Source organism: Stegodyphus dumicola, chromosome 3, assembly GCF_044657685.1.
Source record: "Stegodyphus dumicola isolate Sdum_Otavi_A_Nest chromosome 3, ASM4465768v1".
Lineage (NCBI taxonomy): Eukaryota > Metazoa > Arthropoda > Arachnida > Araneae > Eresidae > Stegodyphus > Stegodyphus dumicola.
Window position 1 is genome coordinate 30,768,415 of NC_140770.1, and position 18,359 is coordinate 30,786,773.

The 18,359-nt window shown below is 31.7% G+C and overlaps 2 protein-coding genes across 2 annotated transcripts in view; both read right to left on the reverse strand.

Moving 5' to 3' along the window:
• The window catches only part of LOC118199641 (replication protein A 14 kDa subunit-like), a 33,076-nt gene extending 16,980 nt beyond the window's left edge, over positions 1 to 16,096 (reverse strand). Inside the window, exons 1-2 of the mRNA XM_035371535.2 lie at positions 15,883 to 16,096; positions 5,949 to 6,023 (exon numbers count right to left, since the gene is read on the reverse strand). Coding sequence (XP_035227426.1) covers positions 5,949 to 6,023; positions 15,883 to 15,984 — 177 coding nt within the window. The 5' untranslated portion in view covers positions 15,985 to 16,096. The remainder of the gene's footprint in view (positions 1 to 5,948; positions 6,024 to 15,882) is intronic.
• LOC118199638 (uncharacterized) lies at positions 361 to 5,942 on the reverse strand. Its single transcript, XM_035371531.2, has one exon. The coding sequence runs from the start codon at positions 5,904 to 5,906 to the stop codon at positions 3,345 to 3,347; it is 2,562 nt and encodes an 853-aa protein (XP_035227422.1). The 5' UTR covers positions 5,907 to 5,942; the 3' UTR covers positions 361 to 3,344.
• Positions 16,097 to 18,359: the final 2,263 nt, after the last annotated feature.

Below are 18,359 nucleotides of genomic sequence, written 5' to 3' on the forward strand. Positions count from 1 at the left end.
AAAGGAAAAACAGAAATCTATAATTAAAGTGTGCTGCAGTAACTAATTAGATAAAATGCTTCTTAAGATGTTCTGACTTGGTGTATAGATTTAGAGTATTTTCCATGATGTACATATTTAAAATTTATACTAAAGCAAATATGATTTTAAAGTTTGGGCTAGGGAAAAAAACTATTTTTTATACATCACCAAAAAAGTTAAAACTCAAGTATTAAAATGTTGGCTAAAACATAAATGGTATTAATATTTATTTCAAAGATATTGTATCTGTAAAAAACTCTTGATTATTAAAGATTGTAACATTCTCTTCAGTCTTCCTTTGCTTAAGCATTATTAGTAATATTAAAAAATTAACTAAAATGGTTAAAATATTTTCATTTATTTTACAAATACAGTCTTGAAAAACATTACAATTCTACATTAAATTATAAATACAATGAAATCGCCTTAAAAATGACCACTCACATTTCTGCAATACAAAGCTTCTGTGAATCAGCTGCATTACAGAACAATCATTATCAGTAATATTCAATACTGATGTTTGTTTATATTCACAGAAATACCAGTTGCTTTCAGATGCGAGTATCATGAAAGATTTTACTTTACAAAATTACAAATGAGTGCTTAAAGACTTATATTGTACAGGTATCCAAGAATAAATGAGGGATTTCATGAGATTTCTGTGAAGTATGAATGACTGAAAGTACTTTAATTCAGTCATACAAAACAGTTATGTGTTTTAATTGTATTGCTACTATGCATATTTGGAAAATCCACATATGACACTTCAATACAATTGAGATTTTCTTAAGATTTATGTCTGGTGTTGCCTAAGTGACAAGATCTTTGTCCCTTTTTCTTAAATTAACTTTAACATGCACTTGCATATGCTGCTTTATTGTTTTCTAAAATCAAGCAAGTTGAAATAGAACACACAGAGTTGTAAATCTTTCAACTAGATGAAACAATATACAAACTACCTATGAGATAAGGAGAGAATCACACAAGTAATTACAATTATTATACCAGTCTTGTTACAGTATAGACTGAACCTGAATCTAGTTAACATCTACGGTACTATCGGGTTCCCAACCATAGACAATTTCTTGCCTTGAGGGAAATTTCATAGTTTCAGCAGGATGTGATCAATCTTTTATTTACCTCTTATGTATTTAGTTTTAGTTCATGAAAATAAAATGCTACTTTTATTCAAGTTTTGGTATTTATCAACATTTTCTATAGTTTTCAAGTTGTTGAAAGGAAGAGGGGAATCATTGTCTAGCAATGGTGAAAGGGATACATGGAGCAAAAAAAAAAAAAAGTTGAGAACTGTTGTATTAATCGAACAGACATTAAAACTTATTAATTTTGTTCATGATTTTTTAAGGGACTGAATTTGATAAAAAAACACTTTTAAAGGTACCTATTTCACAAAAACATCATAAAATCCTATCATTAATCCTCAATGTGCAATTCATAAGAAATATTTTACAAAAGTTAAGACTAAATTACATAATTCTTATTAAACCAAGGAATTATGCAGAAAACAATGATCTCAAATTATGATAAATTCTCATACAACAGTAAAAATATTGCTATCAATTTATCTATCATATTTCAAGAACGAATAAATAGCAGATTTTATACAGTCACTATAGAATATTTGAAAAACCTATAGTATAATATAGGCAATTTATTATTTGAAAAAGACAGCCACAGAATTCATTTCTTTAAATACTGATCCCAGATAAATTTTTCCAGTTATATAGTTCCTTAAAAAAAAAAAAAATACAAAATCGTATGATAAAGTTTCACACTACAGGTCATAAAAGATTCTGCTTAAATGAATAAATTCTGTAAATTAAAAATCCCAATTACTAATATACTCATTGCATTTTAATTTTTCAATTTACAAATGTGATTTTATTTGCAAAACTCAAGTATATTCAACAAATAAAACATTTCATCAAGGAAATAAAGAAGTACTTTAAAAGATGTAGACTTTTTTTAAACTTTTCTTTTTTTAATGATATAAAGAAAATTGAAATTTTTACTTTATCACAGTAACATAAAAAGTCAGATTTTATTTTGTGAAATTCTTTCTAGTCACAGCATCAAGACTATTTTACACAACGTTTCAATAAATTTTGAAATTAGAGATACTTGTATATGCTTACCATCAATACTTACAGAAACAGAACACATAACAACATTTGTATATTCTAACACTGCCCACCATCATCGCTCATTACATTATAATAGAAATATCGATGAAACACACAAACTACCTCTCTTTTTTTTTCCTCCCTAAAGGGTGGAAACTCTTTGCAGAATTTTAATTCTCCAATACAGCAGATACTATCAGGAGCTTATAAGCATGTTTTATTAGCAAATGAATTAAAATCATCATGAAATGTATAACTCTCACCACAGCATATTCTAACAAACTCCAAAGTGCAATACTAACAATTTTTAGCTTATTTATTTTCTTTTAAGTGTTTAAAAACTAAACATTTTATAAATAAAATAAACACTTGTTTATAACAGTTAACTTTGTTACATTGACTTATTTACAAAAGTTATGTGTCCCATAACTTTTGTAAGTAACTCGAAATATAAAGACTATATCATGAACTTGAAGCACAACAAAATTCAAATTTGCATACAAAAAGTTGTAAAAAATATTTTTAAATTACTTATGAAAAATAACAGGTTTTTTGCTGTTGTTGTTTCCTACATCTGATGGCTCCAAAGTTATCTAAATGATATACTTCAAACAGCAGGTTATTCCTTGTTGTAATACACATATTAACAATTAATATTGCTGCTATACAAAATTTATAGAACTTAAAAATATAACAAAACATAGCTTTAAAATAATAATCATAAATTAAGTGAGGCAGTTTAGTAAAAATTAAATCAGTCATTGGCTTATGCACTTTACTTTTACCTTTTTTTAATTAAAATAAAATATTTCTGCTACCCTCTAAAATTTATAAACAAAAACAAAATTCCAACACCAAAAAAAGGAAAGGGGGGAGAAAATATTTCAATCTGAATTTCTTTAGCAATTTGTAAAATCTACTATTATAGTCAAACCTTTATGAAAAGGGCAAAGGCGGGTTTCTAAATTTACATTTTGTAATTGAATAAATTATCTACATAGACATCTTCTAACCTCTTTAAGTCATAAATAATTGAAAAATAGCATATTTTGATTTATATTAATTATAAAACTTATGCAATAAATCACATATAAGACATAACTGCAAAAATTTTTCAAAAGGTATAGAAAATATTAAAAAATTATGACACTTCTTGCTCTAACATTCAATTACGGAATTCTAGGTCTGCTTTGAATGTTCATCTCGGTGAGATTCTTCCCAATCACTGACCTGACAATCACGAGAACAATAATAACGCTGTTGTTTAAAATTCTCAACTTTACACCTAGAGCATCTTTTAAAAGTTTTACATTTAACTTCCTTTTCTCCACAATATGCACAAGTTTTAAATTTTATCCTCTTATCCCCTGAACAGTCAGACACTGCTTTGTCTTTCACCACTTCGCTAACTGGATCACATATGGGGGAACTAGTCCGGTTTCCATTGAGAATGAGTGCAAAAAATTTGTCAACCAGTTTTTCATCTTGGCTGGATACATCAGCATTCCTACTGTGATCACTTTCCGGGTTTTCAAATAATATTTCATCACAACTGCTATAAGAATTTAACTGAACAGATTCTGAATGGTGAGATTTATTAAAACTTTGAACAATGTTTTCACTGTCACATATTTCTCCATTTAATTCAACAACTGTAGATTCATTATGTCTTGATACATCCTCTACCATATCTATACTGGAACTTCCACTCATAAGTAATTGTGAATCACATTCAGATTTAAATGAATCAGATTTCTCATCTACATTGTTATCTACAGAGGTAATTGCTTTTTCACTAGAAATTAGAAGTTCTGTACAAGAATCAACATGGGTATTTGCCTTGCATTTAGAATCACAAAAACTTTTTTCTTTTATTTCTAAACCTATATCAGCAGTAACTTTATTTTCAGACTCTAATTCTTCACTTGACTTATCCTTTTGAAAATCATTTTTCAATTCGGTTTCAGAAACCATATGTATATTTTTCTCTTGTTCACAAATATTAGAAGCAACTATATTACCTTCTTTTGACTGTAAATTCTCACCATTAATTACTTTGTTACCAGATTTTAATTTCTTAGCTGATTTACTCCTTTTTGAACTTTCTCTTGAATGATGCATTTTACCATTACAAATTTCTTGGCTCAATTCAGAATATTCAGTTTGACATTTCTGAGAGTGAAATTTTTTCAATGGTAGTACTACTCGACCATAAACTACATCATGTGTACCAAGTGCAATTGTGTTCATTGCATCAGTCACAGTACACAAAGTGTCATTTTCTTCCTGACCTTCATTGAAACATTTAGAGGAATCCAAAACTGAATAATATTTATCAATAACTAAATCCAGCAGTAACAACTCTTGAGCCTTCTTACAGATATCAAGTAACTCTGTAGAATCTGCTGTACATTCTGTTTCATATTTGTTATTAATCTGCAAATGTTTCTTAGCTAATTTCTTCTGTAATTTCTTTTTATAATCTATTTTTCGTTGAACTTGTTCAAAATAATTCAGACACTCCGGATCTAGGAATGGTAAGGTACAGCAACCTAATTCTTTTTCTATGAATAATTTAGCATATAAAGAGAGCTTTTTTGGATCTACAGATGATTGAAAATGTTCTTCATTTTCTTTTAGAAGATATGTTTCAATGCTCCTGTCAAAATTTTCGGCAAGAGTACAAACATTCCGTTTATTTTTTTGTTTACATGTAAAAGTGTCAGCATGAAATGTTTTCCAGCCCATATTTTTTATTTCATGGTTTTTTAACTTTTCAGCTTTATACGACTCACATACTAATACACAAGGTTTCTTACCATTACATATAAATGGTTCTGAACAAGAAGAATCATGCTTTATTTTAATGTAACAATTATCAGTATGTTCATCACACTGCACAACTGATGGAACAATGATCTTAACAGGAATAATACATTTTTTTTCAGCATGAAAAAATTGACACTGTGTTTTAAAAATATCAAAAATATTCACATTTTTCTTATAAAGACTGCAGCAATTTCCTTTTTCTATGTGAGAATTAAATGTATTATTAACATTAGTTGTTAATAACATTCTTGGTAAATCATCTCCCCAGTAATCTGATACATATTTCTCAAAACATGATGCACTATACGACTTCTCTTCCCACTCTTCAAAAGGCATCCAGTAATAATTTGAAATGTCAACTTTTTTCAATTCTGCTTCGGTCAGGTCAGGTTCAGAAATCCATCTTTTCAAGAGAGAGCAGATTGCACCAGCAAATTCAAAATAAGCAGTGCAGGCAAAAGCCACCATTGACATAGGATAATCTTCTAAAAAATCAGGTTTACCTAAAAGGTTTCGAAATGCCTCACGACTATCTTTTGTATTAAAAGGATTCCGGTGAACAGAATTTGAATCTGCTAAATTAGAGAAAAATCTTGCAAGAGTAAAGATATGTTTTATTAATTGATTTGCAGAATTACATTTTCCTTCTATGAATTTTTGATGAATAGATATGTAAACAAAATTTAATAAAACAGCTCCAATTCTAAAGGGAACTATACAACACTCTGGACGTTTGACAACATTATTCTCCAGTGTGGATTTAAATGTCATCAAAAATCTCAGCCAATATGTTAAGCCTTCTTCTGTCCACATTCTTTTAAAAGCATCAACATGACAAGTAAAAAAATGAACTCTCTCAGGGCTCAGACCTGATTCAAACAGTTCAATATCATTTAATTTAAGGGCCCTCATTTTAATACAATCACTTTAGCAATACAATATTATCCAACTTACAGGTGCTGATCCTTGAACACAAACCAGCTGGTTATCACTTGCTTTCACTTTAAAACCTTTACCATTTGGCTCCACCTAAAATTTAAAAAAATTACTTTTTTCAGGTATCGTTAATAAATTTAATTTTTAAAAAATAGTCTAAATTTATACATGAGCAATTATTAAAAACATAAAAGATTAATTCAAACCAAGTTAACAACTTTACAAAATGGAAAATAAAATATATACTTGAAACAGAATTATTAAATTTTCATCACTTAATGTTATCACAGCAAGAGCTAATACTTTGAGAAATTACAAAATTAAAAATATAAAATGGTCATTTGTGAAACAATGAAGCCTTGTGATTTTCAGAGATCCAACATTTACAAAAAAAAAAAAAAAAAAACAAGAAGTTAATGTTTGTGTTATTAAACATTTCTTTTAACATAAGATTTTAGGAAGTTAAATTTCAAAAAAAAATTTTGCATTAATTTTTATATAGAGAGATAAATAACTTCCTGTTTAGTTAAACAGTTCTATACTTTTAAGTCCTGTAATTGTCATATTGATAATTCTTACTAAATAGTTAAATCCTTTCATTCTCAAGAAATTCTTCATCATTTTCTTAATTACTGAGAGCGCCATTTCCTGGATTTAACTAAACTACAGATTTCACTGCCTATAAACTGACTGATGATTGGGGAATTATGACATTGCAAAGTAGATTTAAATAATTCTAAACCTATTTTCCATTCAGGAGATTCTCCTGTTCATTCACAGCTTTCTCCATACAAAAACCCAGATGAGGGGAAATTGGGATTCCAAACAACTAGATTATAATAAATAAATTACTATAAATTTTCAGGACCAAATACAGTCAAAAGTCGTTAATCCGCACTCGTCGGGACTTCGGCGATTCCGGATTATAGACCATCAGTTTAAATCTGGTAAGATGACATGCAGAAATTACAAAATTTAAAATATGAAACCGTAATTTATGAAATAGAGAACAATTATGATCTAAAGGGTATTAAAATTTACAAAAAAAAAGCTTAATATTTATTTGTTTACTTTATTAAACATTTCTTTCAATGTAAGTTGCTTCCTTTCATGTGATAATACTTTCTCTTTAATTCTATTAAACGGACATAATTTCTTGTTTAGTTACAAAGTTCCGCTGTTCAAGTCCTATAACTGCTTTAAATCATATCAAAGACAGAGTACATCGACATGAAATACTACATTTAGTAAGGAATTATAAGCCAAATAAAATAAAAACATCTGCTGTGAAGATAAGGATAGTGCTGACAGATCAACTTCCAATTCATTACGCGTCACAGCGTTTCCCTCCCTCCCTCCCCCCGCCGCAGAGCAGCGTGAAATTGATAAACAGATTTCGGATTTCGAAACATACTTTCGCTTTGTAAATCCTTTACATATTAGTAAATATATATCGGAAATTCTATTTGACATAATCGAAAGTTCAAGCTTACTTTTATAAAATTGCTCTAACAATCTGCAAAAAATAATAAGCCGGATCCAATTCGAAGATTAAGGAACAACGCAATCTGCAACATTAACTGAATTAGATAATTTTAGCTTACCTTTTACCGTCCGTTATACATTAAACGCGCATGCGCACACATATATTTGCAGCCGTAAAGGTCTTACGCGCACGCGTAAACGCCTATGCGCGTGCGTCAAAGCGACGCATGCGCAGAAAGTTTGCAGCTTTGAGGTCCGGATTATAGATCATTCCGGATTATGGGTGTCCGAATTAATGACTTTTGACTGTAATAACAAAATGTATAAGTAAATTCTAATACTTTTAAATGGTGAAAACATTTATTACCCTACCATTAATAATAACTGAAAAATCATAACTTTTAAACAATGTCTTCTTGTTATTTAATACTTATTTAATCTTTCAACATTGATTACTGAAAGAAGAAAGTTTTACTTGTTCAAAACCAAGCAAACAAGACACGCAAAACACTTAAACAGCCAGCTTGTTTATCTGGTTGCATGAGTGTTTCTCACAGACTTGTAATGTAAATACAAGTCTTTTTTTTTTAGAAAGTTCTCCATGAAGGCATTCCTCCCTTTAGATATACAGCCATTATGTGTGTGGCAATATCCAAATAATGTAACTTCCTACTCTTATTTAACGCAAACTCAATACGATGAACCTTCTGAAGTCAAGAACTTCTGAAGTTCAAGATGATATTTTTGAAAGTGATCAATATTTTTAGAGAATTTATACATTAGCACCACAACCAGAGAAAACCAAAATTAACTGGACTCATGGCTAGTCATTTTAGAAAGGTTTAACTGTATATGCTATTACACAAATTATATCTTTTCATCCAAAGGCAAGTTTTTTAATGAGATAAATTTTTAAATTAAATCCTCATTCTAATCTTGCTGTAAAATGTCGCAAAATTAAATGGCTTTTCCAGTTTATTGATTTAAATTATTATATTACTTAACTAGCAGCTTCGCTGCCAGCCTTAATCTGGGTTTTAAATGTACCGGAAAAATGGCTGAAGGGAACACCAAACATTAAATTTAAAAACTGCGTAGAATTTTATTCTGCAGAACAACTTCATAAAAAAAGTTATTACGTATAACAAAATTACAATGAAATAAGCAATATCCCTTAATACAAATGTTAGTTATCCTAATAAATAAATTAACTAACTTCCCTTTGCAAAATCTTAAGAACTCAAATAGTATAAAAGGAGGTTAAGAACTTTGTTTCCTAAAAAAAAAAAAAAAAATCACTCAAAGCTTTTCAATATCTTAAAAACAGTGAAATGAGCAATAAATAACATGAAAGCAACTCAAAAAACATAAAATTCTGCGCAGAATTTTACTCTGCAGAACAACTTTATAAAAAATAATAATAAAAATGTATTATATATATATATAAAAATGAAATATGCCAATCTCTTAAAAACAGTGACATAAGAAACACCATTAAAAATTGTTGCCAAACCCATATTTCTAAAAGAATGAAACTATTCAAAATGATGCAATTTCATCAAAAATCTATCAACAACATGACAGGAAAATTGTTGCCAAAATCACATTTTTAAAGATGTGAGAAGTATATTTGGAAGCTTCATTAAAAAAAATTTTTTTACATACAAAATATTATCATTTTTCCAAAATTCTTTTTGTAAAAGCAGTCGCAAAGATGAAAGTTTAACGTGTCCAAAAATCAAAGAAAAATAAAGCGTACATTTTTAAAAATCAACTTTTTTAGAAATAATCCCGTTGAAAAGGTGTTAAGCTCCCTTTGTTAAATAAATTTGTATTTAATCGATTTATTGAAACACAAAATTTATTTTAAGTTTGTAAAATAGCTAAGTGCCTATCTTTCATGACGATGTGAAAATGGAGTGTGTAGAGTAAAATTAGCTTTCCTATAGCCCATTATGTCTCAAAATGACGCGATTTCGTCACAAAACATAAAATAAAACAAATTCTAATTTGAATTTTGAAAAAATCGCTTCGAGGTGCACTGGCTCTTGTCTAGATAGACCTATGGTTGATCTTTACATTATGGTAACTTGGCAATTTTTTGGCGAAAATTTGGCGACCAACTCTCCTACAGCAACCCTCTATTTTTTTTTCCCGCTGCCATTTTGTCTTCACGAAGTAAAGACATGTTTCTTTTCTTTTTATCTATTGAACACTTCTTCCAACAATCTACTAGCCGAATTACACTTATGCTAGAAATTTTATCTAATAAAACTGCTTAATCATGACAAATATTCACTGCAAAATTGGGAAAAAGTGCACAATACCATACTCCTTACGCGTTTTTCAAAATAACACATACACATAAACCATGCACACGTCGACTTACTTTTACTTAAAAAAACATCCCAGAATTACACAAAAATGGCTCTTCACTATATCCATGTACACTGCTTTTTTCTCATAAATTAGAAAAATTTCACGAAAATACATGACAATTTTTTGAATCTTTAAACACGTTAGAAAGAACATATATGAAATTACCTAATAACGAAAAAGTATATACCCTTTCCAAATATGAACATTACCACGTATAAAATAAATAAAATATCCAAAAACTTTTACCTCTAAATTATCTATTATATTATAAACGTCACCAACGAATTCATACCGCAAACATTACAAGTACTTAGTGTCAAATATTTAAATTATTTCCATGCACGTTTACTTCAACTAAAACGTATACCAAATTCCTACAAACATAAAATTACTTTACTTCCACCTTACATTTAGAACAATGCATAAAAATAATATCCTCAAATAATTAAAAATACTAACTTACCTAATCTTCTTCAGAATCTTGATTACGTGACTTTTCTTATTTCATCTGCTAAATAAAAAGCAAGCGTATGTGCGCCTGTTTCAGGATCTTTAAAATCATACTTATAGTTTACAGCAAGGTACCAGGTAAAATAAATAACTTAATAAAACATCTTTACTTCTATCTCGCACAACCTTAAAGAAACACTTATTACTACCCCTTTCAATCCCACTAAATACCCATTTCGAATTCACTTTAGTTAGGGCCATGGGATCCAAAAATTAACGAACACTGTTTCACACAACACAGAATAAAGCCAAATACAAAATTTCCAGATTTTTTCCCTTTTCCGATTAAAGAACCGCAATCCGTCCATTAATATCACGACATATCCCATGATCTCTTATTTCCCTCACACAAAATGATGTGTAACCGGAACTGAGTACTTACTGCTCACATTATTACCAAAGTCCCAGGTAGTAACCTTTATCGCCTCCAAAATGTCACCAAACTACCAGTTACCATATTCTAAAGATCAGCCCGACCGGACCTATGTACCAAATTTCGTAGTCGTGGGTCTATTAGCTTACGCACAGCGCGAATGAAAGACACACACACAAACTCTTTTATTACTGTATTTGATGGCATATAAGACGCACTTTTTTTCTTATATTTGGTCTCAAAAAAGTTACATGCGTCTTATAGGTGAAGGACACAGGTTAACTTTCAATACTGAATGCTATTTTTATCCGGATAAAGATCTAGACACACATAACTTTTTCTACATCTGCCATAATTATTTTGCGCATGCATGAAATATCTGTCACCAAAAAGCAACAAAGCCAAACTACCAGTTACCATATTCTAAAGATCAGTCGGTCTAAGATCAGTCAGCTGATGTCGAAGTTCGAACAGGTTCGACAGTCACATTACGTCTATGGAGCCTTTCCTTCTTTACATAGACTTTCTTCGACTCAGACGACACATGTGTCGGTATCGGTGCTACTCTGTATAAATGTGTCGGTATCGGTGCTTAAAACTATTTGTTTAAAAAAAATACCCTGGAAAATATGACTACAGGAAACAAGAGATTAAGCTATACAATTCAGTATAAACTAAAAGTGTTAAACTACGCTAAAGTGCATGGAAACAGAGCAGCAGCAAGGCATTTCGGTCCACCACCTACCAAAAAAATGATATGTACTTGCCAACTGCAGGAAGATCAACTGAAGACTGCTGAAAAACAAAAACATAACCTTCGATGCCCAGCTTCATCTTGGCCTGAACTTGAAAATGCCATAAAAATGTGGGTGATAGATAAGAGGAAATCTGGGATAAGTGTTTCAACTAAAATGATAATCAATGATGCCAAAGGATTTGCAAAAAGAAAAAAAAAAAAAAAAAAGGAATCAGAACTTTTCAGGGTCTGAGGGCTGATGCTACAGGTTCTTGAAAAAACAAGGCTTATCAATGCACACAAAAACAACTATTGCACAGAAAATGCCAGCAGATTATGAAGAAAACATATTAGCATTTTATAGGTTTGTTATAAATGCACGCAAGAAAACTTCTTTTGAGCTCGGTCAAATAGGAAATATGGATGAAATTCCACTCACATTTGATGTACCATCCAACAAGACTGTGAGTATTAAAGGGTCTAAATCAATAACCATAAAAACCACAGGTCATCAAAAATCCTGATATACGATAGTTCTAACATGTTGTGCTGATTAAACGAAACTACTGCCATTTTTCATATTCAAAAGAAAAACTTCCAACGGGTGTAATTGTTCATGTTCATCCAAAAGGCTGGATGGACGAAGCTGGAATGAAACTGTGGTTACAGAACGTATGGGCGAGGCGACATAGTGGACTAAGAAAACCCTCTCTTTTGGTTTTGGATCAGTTTAGCGCCCATAAAACTGAAACCATAAAGAATAAAGTGAGAGAATTAAAAATGCAGATAGCTGTCATTCCTGGTGGACTGACTGGCCAATCGCAGCCTTTAGATGTATCGGTGAATAAGCCATTTAAGGAAAAAGTGCGGGAACGATGGAACAAGTGGATAGGAGAGCTACATCACGCCCTCGGTAGAATAAAGCGGCCTTCTATTTCACAAGTGTGCGAGTGGGTAAAAAGATCTTGGGGGGGACGTAAAGGCTGAAGTAATTGTTAAGTCCTTTAAGAAGTGCGGAATCAGTAATGCTCTTGACAGAACAGAAGATGATGCATTATTCGAAGAAGGTGATACTAGCAATGAGGAAAACAGTAGTGATGACGATATTCTCGTTTTGGATGATGGTGATAGTGAAAAGGATTTTTATGTTTTTGAAAGTGATTAAAGTCTAATTTCATGATAGGCAACGTTTTACTTGAATCTGTGTTTTTTGTTCTTTCTGCTTTATTTTGTATTATGTTTGATTGCTTGCCGTTCATTCACTTATTCATTATTGAAATTTACATATCATGTTCAAAATAGCTTGCTGTTTGTTAATTTTCCTTAATAAAAATATGTTTGGTAATTGCATTCAATGATTGTTTATTTGGCTTTTACGAAACGTGAGAACTAAAAGAAACCACAATTTAAGTTATTGTGGTCGGACTATTGAAACTTTTTTTCCTTGTGTGTGGCCTTCTAAATAAGGGTGCGTCTTATATGCCGTCAAATACGGTATATGTAGAGATAATTTAAAAGTAAAAACTTCAGTCAGACCTGTATTTGTTGTCACAAGGAGGTTTTCAATGCTAAGAGGTACAGACATGACATTCTGGATCCTACTATTTGTCCATATACTGGCGTTATAACAATACCTTCATTTTGCAAGCAGATAATGCCCACTCTCACACTGCTCGCCTCATGCATCAATTTTTTGAATACAAAACTATAGTCCAAATGGAATGGCCAGTACCTGATCCTAACCTTAATCTCATTCAGCATGTGTAGGATGCTCTTGGGAGGTGTTTTGGGGAGGCTAAAACACCTTCCCCAAACCCTAGATGGGCTAAGAACTGTTTTACATGATCAATGATCATTGATACCCATGCAGTTCATTGACATCATAAAAAGCACAAGATATCACTGTGAGGCTTGTATTGTGGTTTGGGCTGATCATAACATTCACTACTGAGAAATTGTTTTGAATTTAATCTGTATGTATGAATTTAGGACATTTTATATTCTATAGGCATTACATAATGTAAACCTTCTGTGTAACATTTTCTGGTATTTTTAATAAACAAGTACAATAAATATTATCACCAAATTTAATTCAATTTTCTTACATACTTAACTTATCATCAATTTTCTGTTTATTGCTTAACTTCTGGAAACCCCTGTATAGCAATTTTGACCTTTGGAAACCATTATATAGCAATTTTGATCTATTTATTGGCCACTGTGCCATCAGTCGATCTTTCACAGTTCTTGGTTTAAGCTGGCATTTTTTTTTTTTTTTTTTTTTTTTTACATATGTTTTACTTGGGAAGAGATTCTTTCTACTCTAACTGAAGAATGAGGTGAAATAGATTGGTTATTAAGTTGAATAAAATCTCATATTTAGAAGTATCAAAGGCAATTTTTGCATTACTTAATAGATATCCAAACTCAGAGATGGTAAGAGCAATCTAAATCTTGATTAAATTAAATGATTATTATCTAGAACAGAAATTCCCAATCACTAGACCGGCAGACTGCAAGCGGTTTATGGAAAAATTTGATCAATTCTCACAGATTTTTATCTCTCCACGTTAAAAAAATTTTCTTATTCAAAACAATAAAATTTTGTGCAGTAATTTTTACATTAATGCCATCATTTTAAGATTTAAAATCCATAATTTTATCTCTGAAGTCTGGCAACATTGGAATGTGCTCACAAATTTTGCAGGTTTGTGGGCCATAAAAGGTTGATCAATGCTGATCTAGAAAATCTAATTCAGTCTAATTTTTTTTTTTTTTTTTTAAATCTAAAATAGACCTGTTTTGCTAAATGTAAAATTTAGGATCATGATTTGAGACAATCATGTACCACTACTGGATAGAGAACACTGAGACTGACAACACATTGATATTTACAGGAAATCTCTTTGATATGCATACAAAGTTCAAAAAGAAATTTTATACAGTACAAAGTCTGTAATCTGGACTCGTCGGGACTACGGCAATTCCGCATTAGGGGTTTTTCTGGATTATAGATTATCAATTTGAATCTGGTAAGATGACATGCAGAAATTATGCAATTAAAAATATGAAACCGTAATTTATGAAATAAAGAGCAATTATGACCTAAAGGGTATCAAAATTTACAAAAGAAAATGGTTAATATTTATTTGTTTACTTTATTAAACATTTCTTTCAATGTAAGTTGTTTAATTTGTTTCGTTTCTTGTGCTAATAATTTCTCTTTAATTCTATACACAGACATAATTTCTTGTTAAGTTACAAAGTTCTGCTTTTCAAGTCCTGTAATTGCTGTGCTGAGAATACTGACTGACTTGTCAATCGAAATTTTTTTGTTTTCACTAACCTCTCTGTCACTTTCTTCATGCCTTTATCCATTTTTTGCAGCAATTCCTCTTTTTGTTTGATGGGCATCAAAACATGCTTTCACTTTTAGATCCTTTGGCAGCTCCAGAAATGGAAACTCTCTTTGACATAATCGAAAGTTCAAGCTTACTTTTTATAAAATTGCTCTAACAGTCTGCAAAAAATAATAAGCCGGATCCAATTAGAAGATTAAGGAACAACGCAATCTGCAACATTAACTGAAATAGATAATTAGATAATTTTAGCCTAGGTTATACCGCCCGTTATACATTAAACATGCATAAATGTATTATACGCATGTGTAAATGCTACGCATGAGCAGAAAGTTTGTAGCTTTTGAGGTCCGGATTAAAGACTTTGTACTGTATTAGAAATAGGAACACATTATAACCCTTTCAAAATTTGTCGAGTTCCTGCTTTATTCTGACATTTCTACGACTTCACAAATAAAAATCGAGTAATGTGTGAATAATATATATAGACAGATGTATCTTTCTACAGGAAACCAGTGAATGTTCACTTTACACAGAAAAAAGATAGTATTTCATACAAAAATAGCAGAGTGACAACTTTTTTTGGAAATACAGCAAGTTAAAAATTCATAATAGATATCATAATTGCCGTTATGCAGTCATACTGAATTAAACAAACAAAACCATAGAATCATAAATTTTTAATTACCGGAATTTTTCATAAAAATGTAACAGATTTCGGCATCTAAATTAATGTGAAAATCGTTTCCGACTCTATTCAGGCCCATACCTTTTTAAAAAAACAAACAGTGTGCGATTATCGAAAAAAAAGCATAATAAAATATCTTCTGCTATTAACATTTAATAAAGGTTAAAGAGCTGCATTGGAGTGCACTTGTTTTAACATGTATGGAACAAGGCAAGGCGATTTTCAAATTATAACTTCCGAAACAATTCTGAAAACAAACTATTTTTAACGAATTAACAGCGCTCAATTTTAATCTGAAAATTAAAAATCTGGATTCATTAAAACTTATTTATTCTCCACTCAATTTAAAATTACGAATTAATCAAGAACGGTTTTATTTTAAGTAGCAAAGCATTACAACAAAAGGACTCTACTAACAATACCTGAATCACTTCTCCTAGCAAACAAACGGGCTGTCCTATATATTCAGACAACATAGAACCATTGACACGTTTGCTGGCTTTTTCCAAAATCGCATGTACCATTTTTTCTTGCACAAAATATAATTTAATTCTTATAAAAACAAAAGAATATGAACGAACTACTAATTTAATTACGAACGCAACACAAACTAAGAAGTTGGCGGTTGTCGTTATCGATATCAATGAAATATCGTTATCGAAGACTAATTTTTGGTCGTCCAAAAAAGGCCTAGATTTTTGCGCAACTGGAATTTATTAGAAAAGAATGTAAAATATACAGCAGTTTTATATTGAAGATTTTTATTGTAAAATTCAAGTACCAAAAAAGTACTCAGATCTCAATTTCCTATTTGTTCTTCTGTGAATGGCAAGCACAAGGAAATCTGGCAACACGTTTTAGAAAATGAACAAAAAACTGTGACGTAAGGAAGTAGGATATGGATCCAAGGAGTCCTTGGACTTGTATTCTTAAGAAGGAAAGCTTCGCAGCAGCAGGAGTGGCTTTCTTACACAGAATCGTATTTTATTTTTGAGTGTCAAAGATGTAGAAACATCTTTTTACTCGACTTCTAATAAGAATCTGGAAGAAGGAGTAGTGTGGTAGGAGGGGTGGGAGGCGGAAAAAGAGAGTCAGGTCCGCGCTAGCAGCGGCGAAAAGGGGGTGGGTAAGTTCAGTGTCGTTACAAGATGTAGCAGCGGGCGACAGACCGCAGAGTCAGTTATGCGTGAATGAGTCAAATAAGGTTGTAATTCTTATGTGGGTAGGATGTTCACATGGGTACCGATGTTTTTCACCGGGTTGCGGGGAGTGTCTGAGAGTACTAATAAGGCTATTACTATGGGTTTGTACCGCTAATCGTTTAATATACTCTTGAATAAGTTCGATTTGAAGGTCTCTGTGAATGTAGATGTTTGGAATATACCAAGGAGCATTGATAATTTCTCGTACAGTTTTATTTTGCAGAATTTGTAAATGTTTGATATTGGTTTTAGCTGTATGTCCCTAGATCGGAGCTGCATAAAGGAGGGCTGGACGAAGTATGATGAACTCGAACGAAAAGAGAAACAGCTGCGCATGCGTAAAATATCTGTCGCCAAAAAGCTCGAAGCTGATGTCGAAGTTCGAACAGGTTTCGTCGGTCACGTTTATCAAGAGTTTAAAACTGTGTGACTTCATTTTTTTCCCTCCATATTGACAGATATAAAATGAGACATCAAACTGCGATATGGATAATGCGAAATCAAAAGCCAGTGAAAGTGAAACTTTACCTAATTTTCTTATTCATCTTAATCCGCGTTCCTCAATTTCCTGTACACGTGACGGAGGAGGAAAATCTCGACCAGGTCCAGTACATCCCAGAGAGGAGGGTATGGAGATTTCCGGTGACTAAAAATTTTAGTACCGTGCAATGCAGCAGTAAAATCGGCTAAGCATGGAATAGGGTATTTGTCTTTTATTGTTTGAGCGTTCAATGCTCGATAATCTCCTACAGGTCTCCATTCCAGACTTCCCTTTTTTGGAACCATGTGAAGTGGGGATGCATAATTGCTGCTCGAAGGTCTCAAATGCCCCAATTGCATCATAGTTTGAAATTCTTGTTTTGCTATTTTTAAGCGATCTGGAGCTAACCGACGAGGTTTTGCAACCACAGGTGGACCTTTAGTTATGATATAATGAACGGTGTTATGTTTAACAGGTTGGTTAGGATCTGGTAATCTAGTAACTGAAGGAAATTCTTTTAAAATTTTGTGATATGGTGTATCACTAAATACAGTTTTTACTGAATAAATGCTTGCATTTTTCACGCAACCGACGGTTTTAAAATGCGTTTTTAAATCTTTGAGACATTTGTTTCTGAGATCAGGCACCAATTCAAAGAAATGGAGAAAATCTGCTCCAAGAATGGGTGTACTAACATTTGTTATAAGAAAAGTCCATGTAAACTGTCGTCTTAATTTGAAATCCAAAGAAAGTGTTTTTTGACCATAAACATGAATAGTAGAAGAATTAGCAGCGAAAAGTGTTTGTTGGGACGAATTCCGTTTTTGAGAATTATTTGCTGGAAGTAAGGACACGTCAGAGCCGGTATCGACCAAGAATGAAAGGTTTGTTCTACGGTCACGAACGAACAGGCGACGTGAAACTTGAGGCAAAGAATAAGTCGCCTCTATTCTTTGCTGGTTTCGTTTCCCTGCCGTGAACAAGGTTTTGTACATTTGTCATCTCTACACTTTTTCCCAAAACGTCTATGATACCAGCAAACAGAATAATCTCTCCTTTTGGAATTGCTTCTTTCCTTATTGCGATCTCCGCGATTTGGCGAGCGACCACGAGAAAGAGAAATGCGATCAATACGTTTGTTTAATTTTTCTATTTGTTTAAATAATTTATCCTCAAGAGACTGATCGACTGTGCGAGAAACGGCACAAGTCCCTGG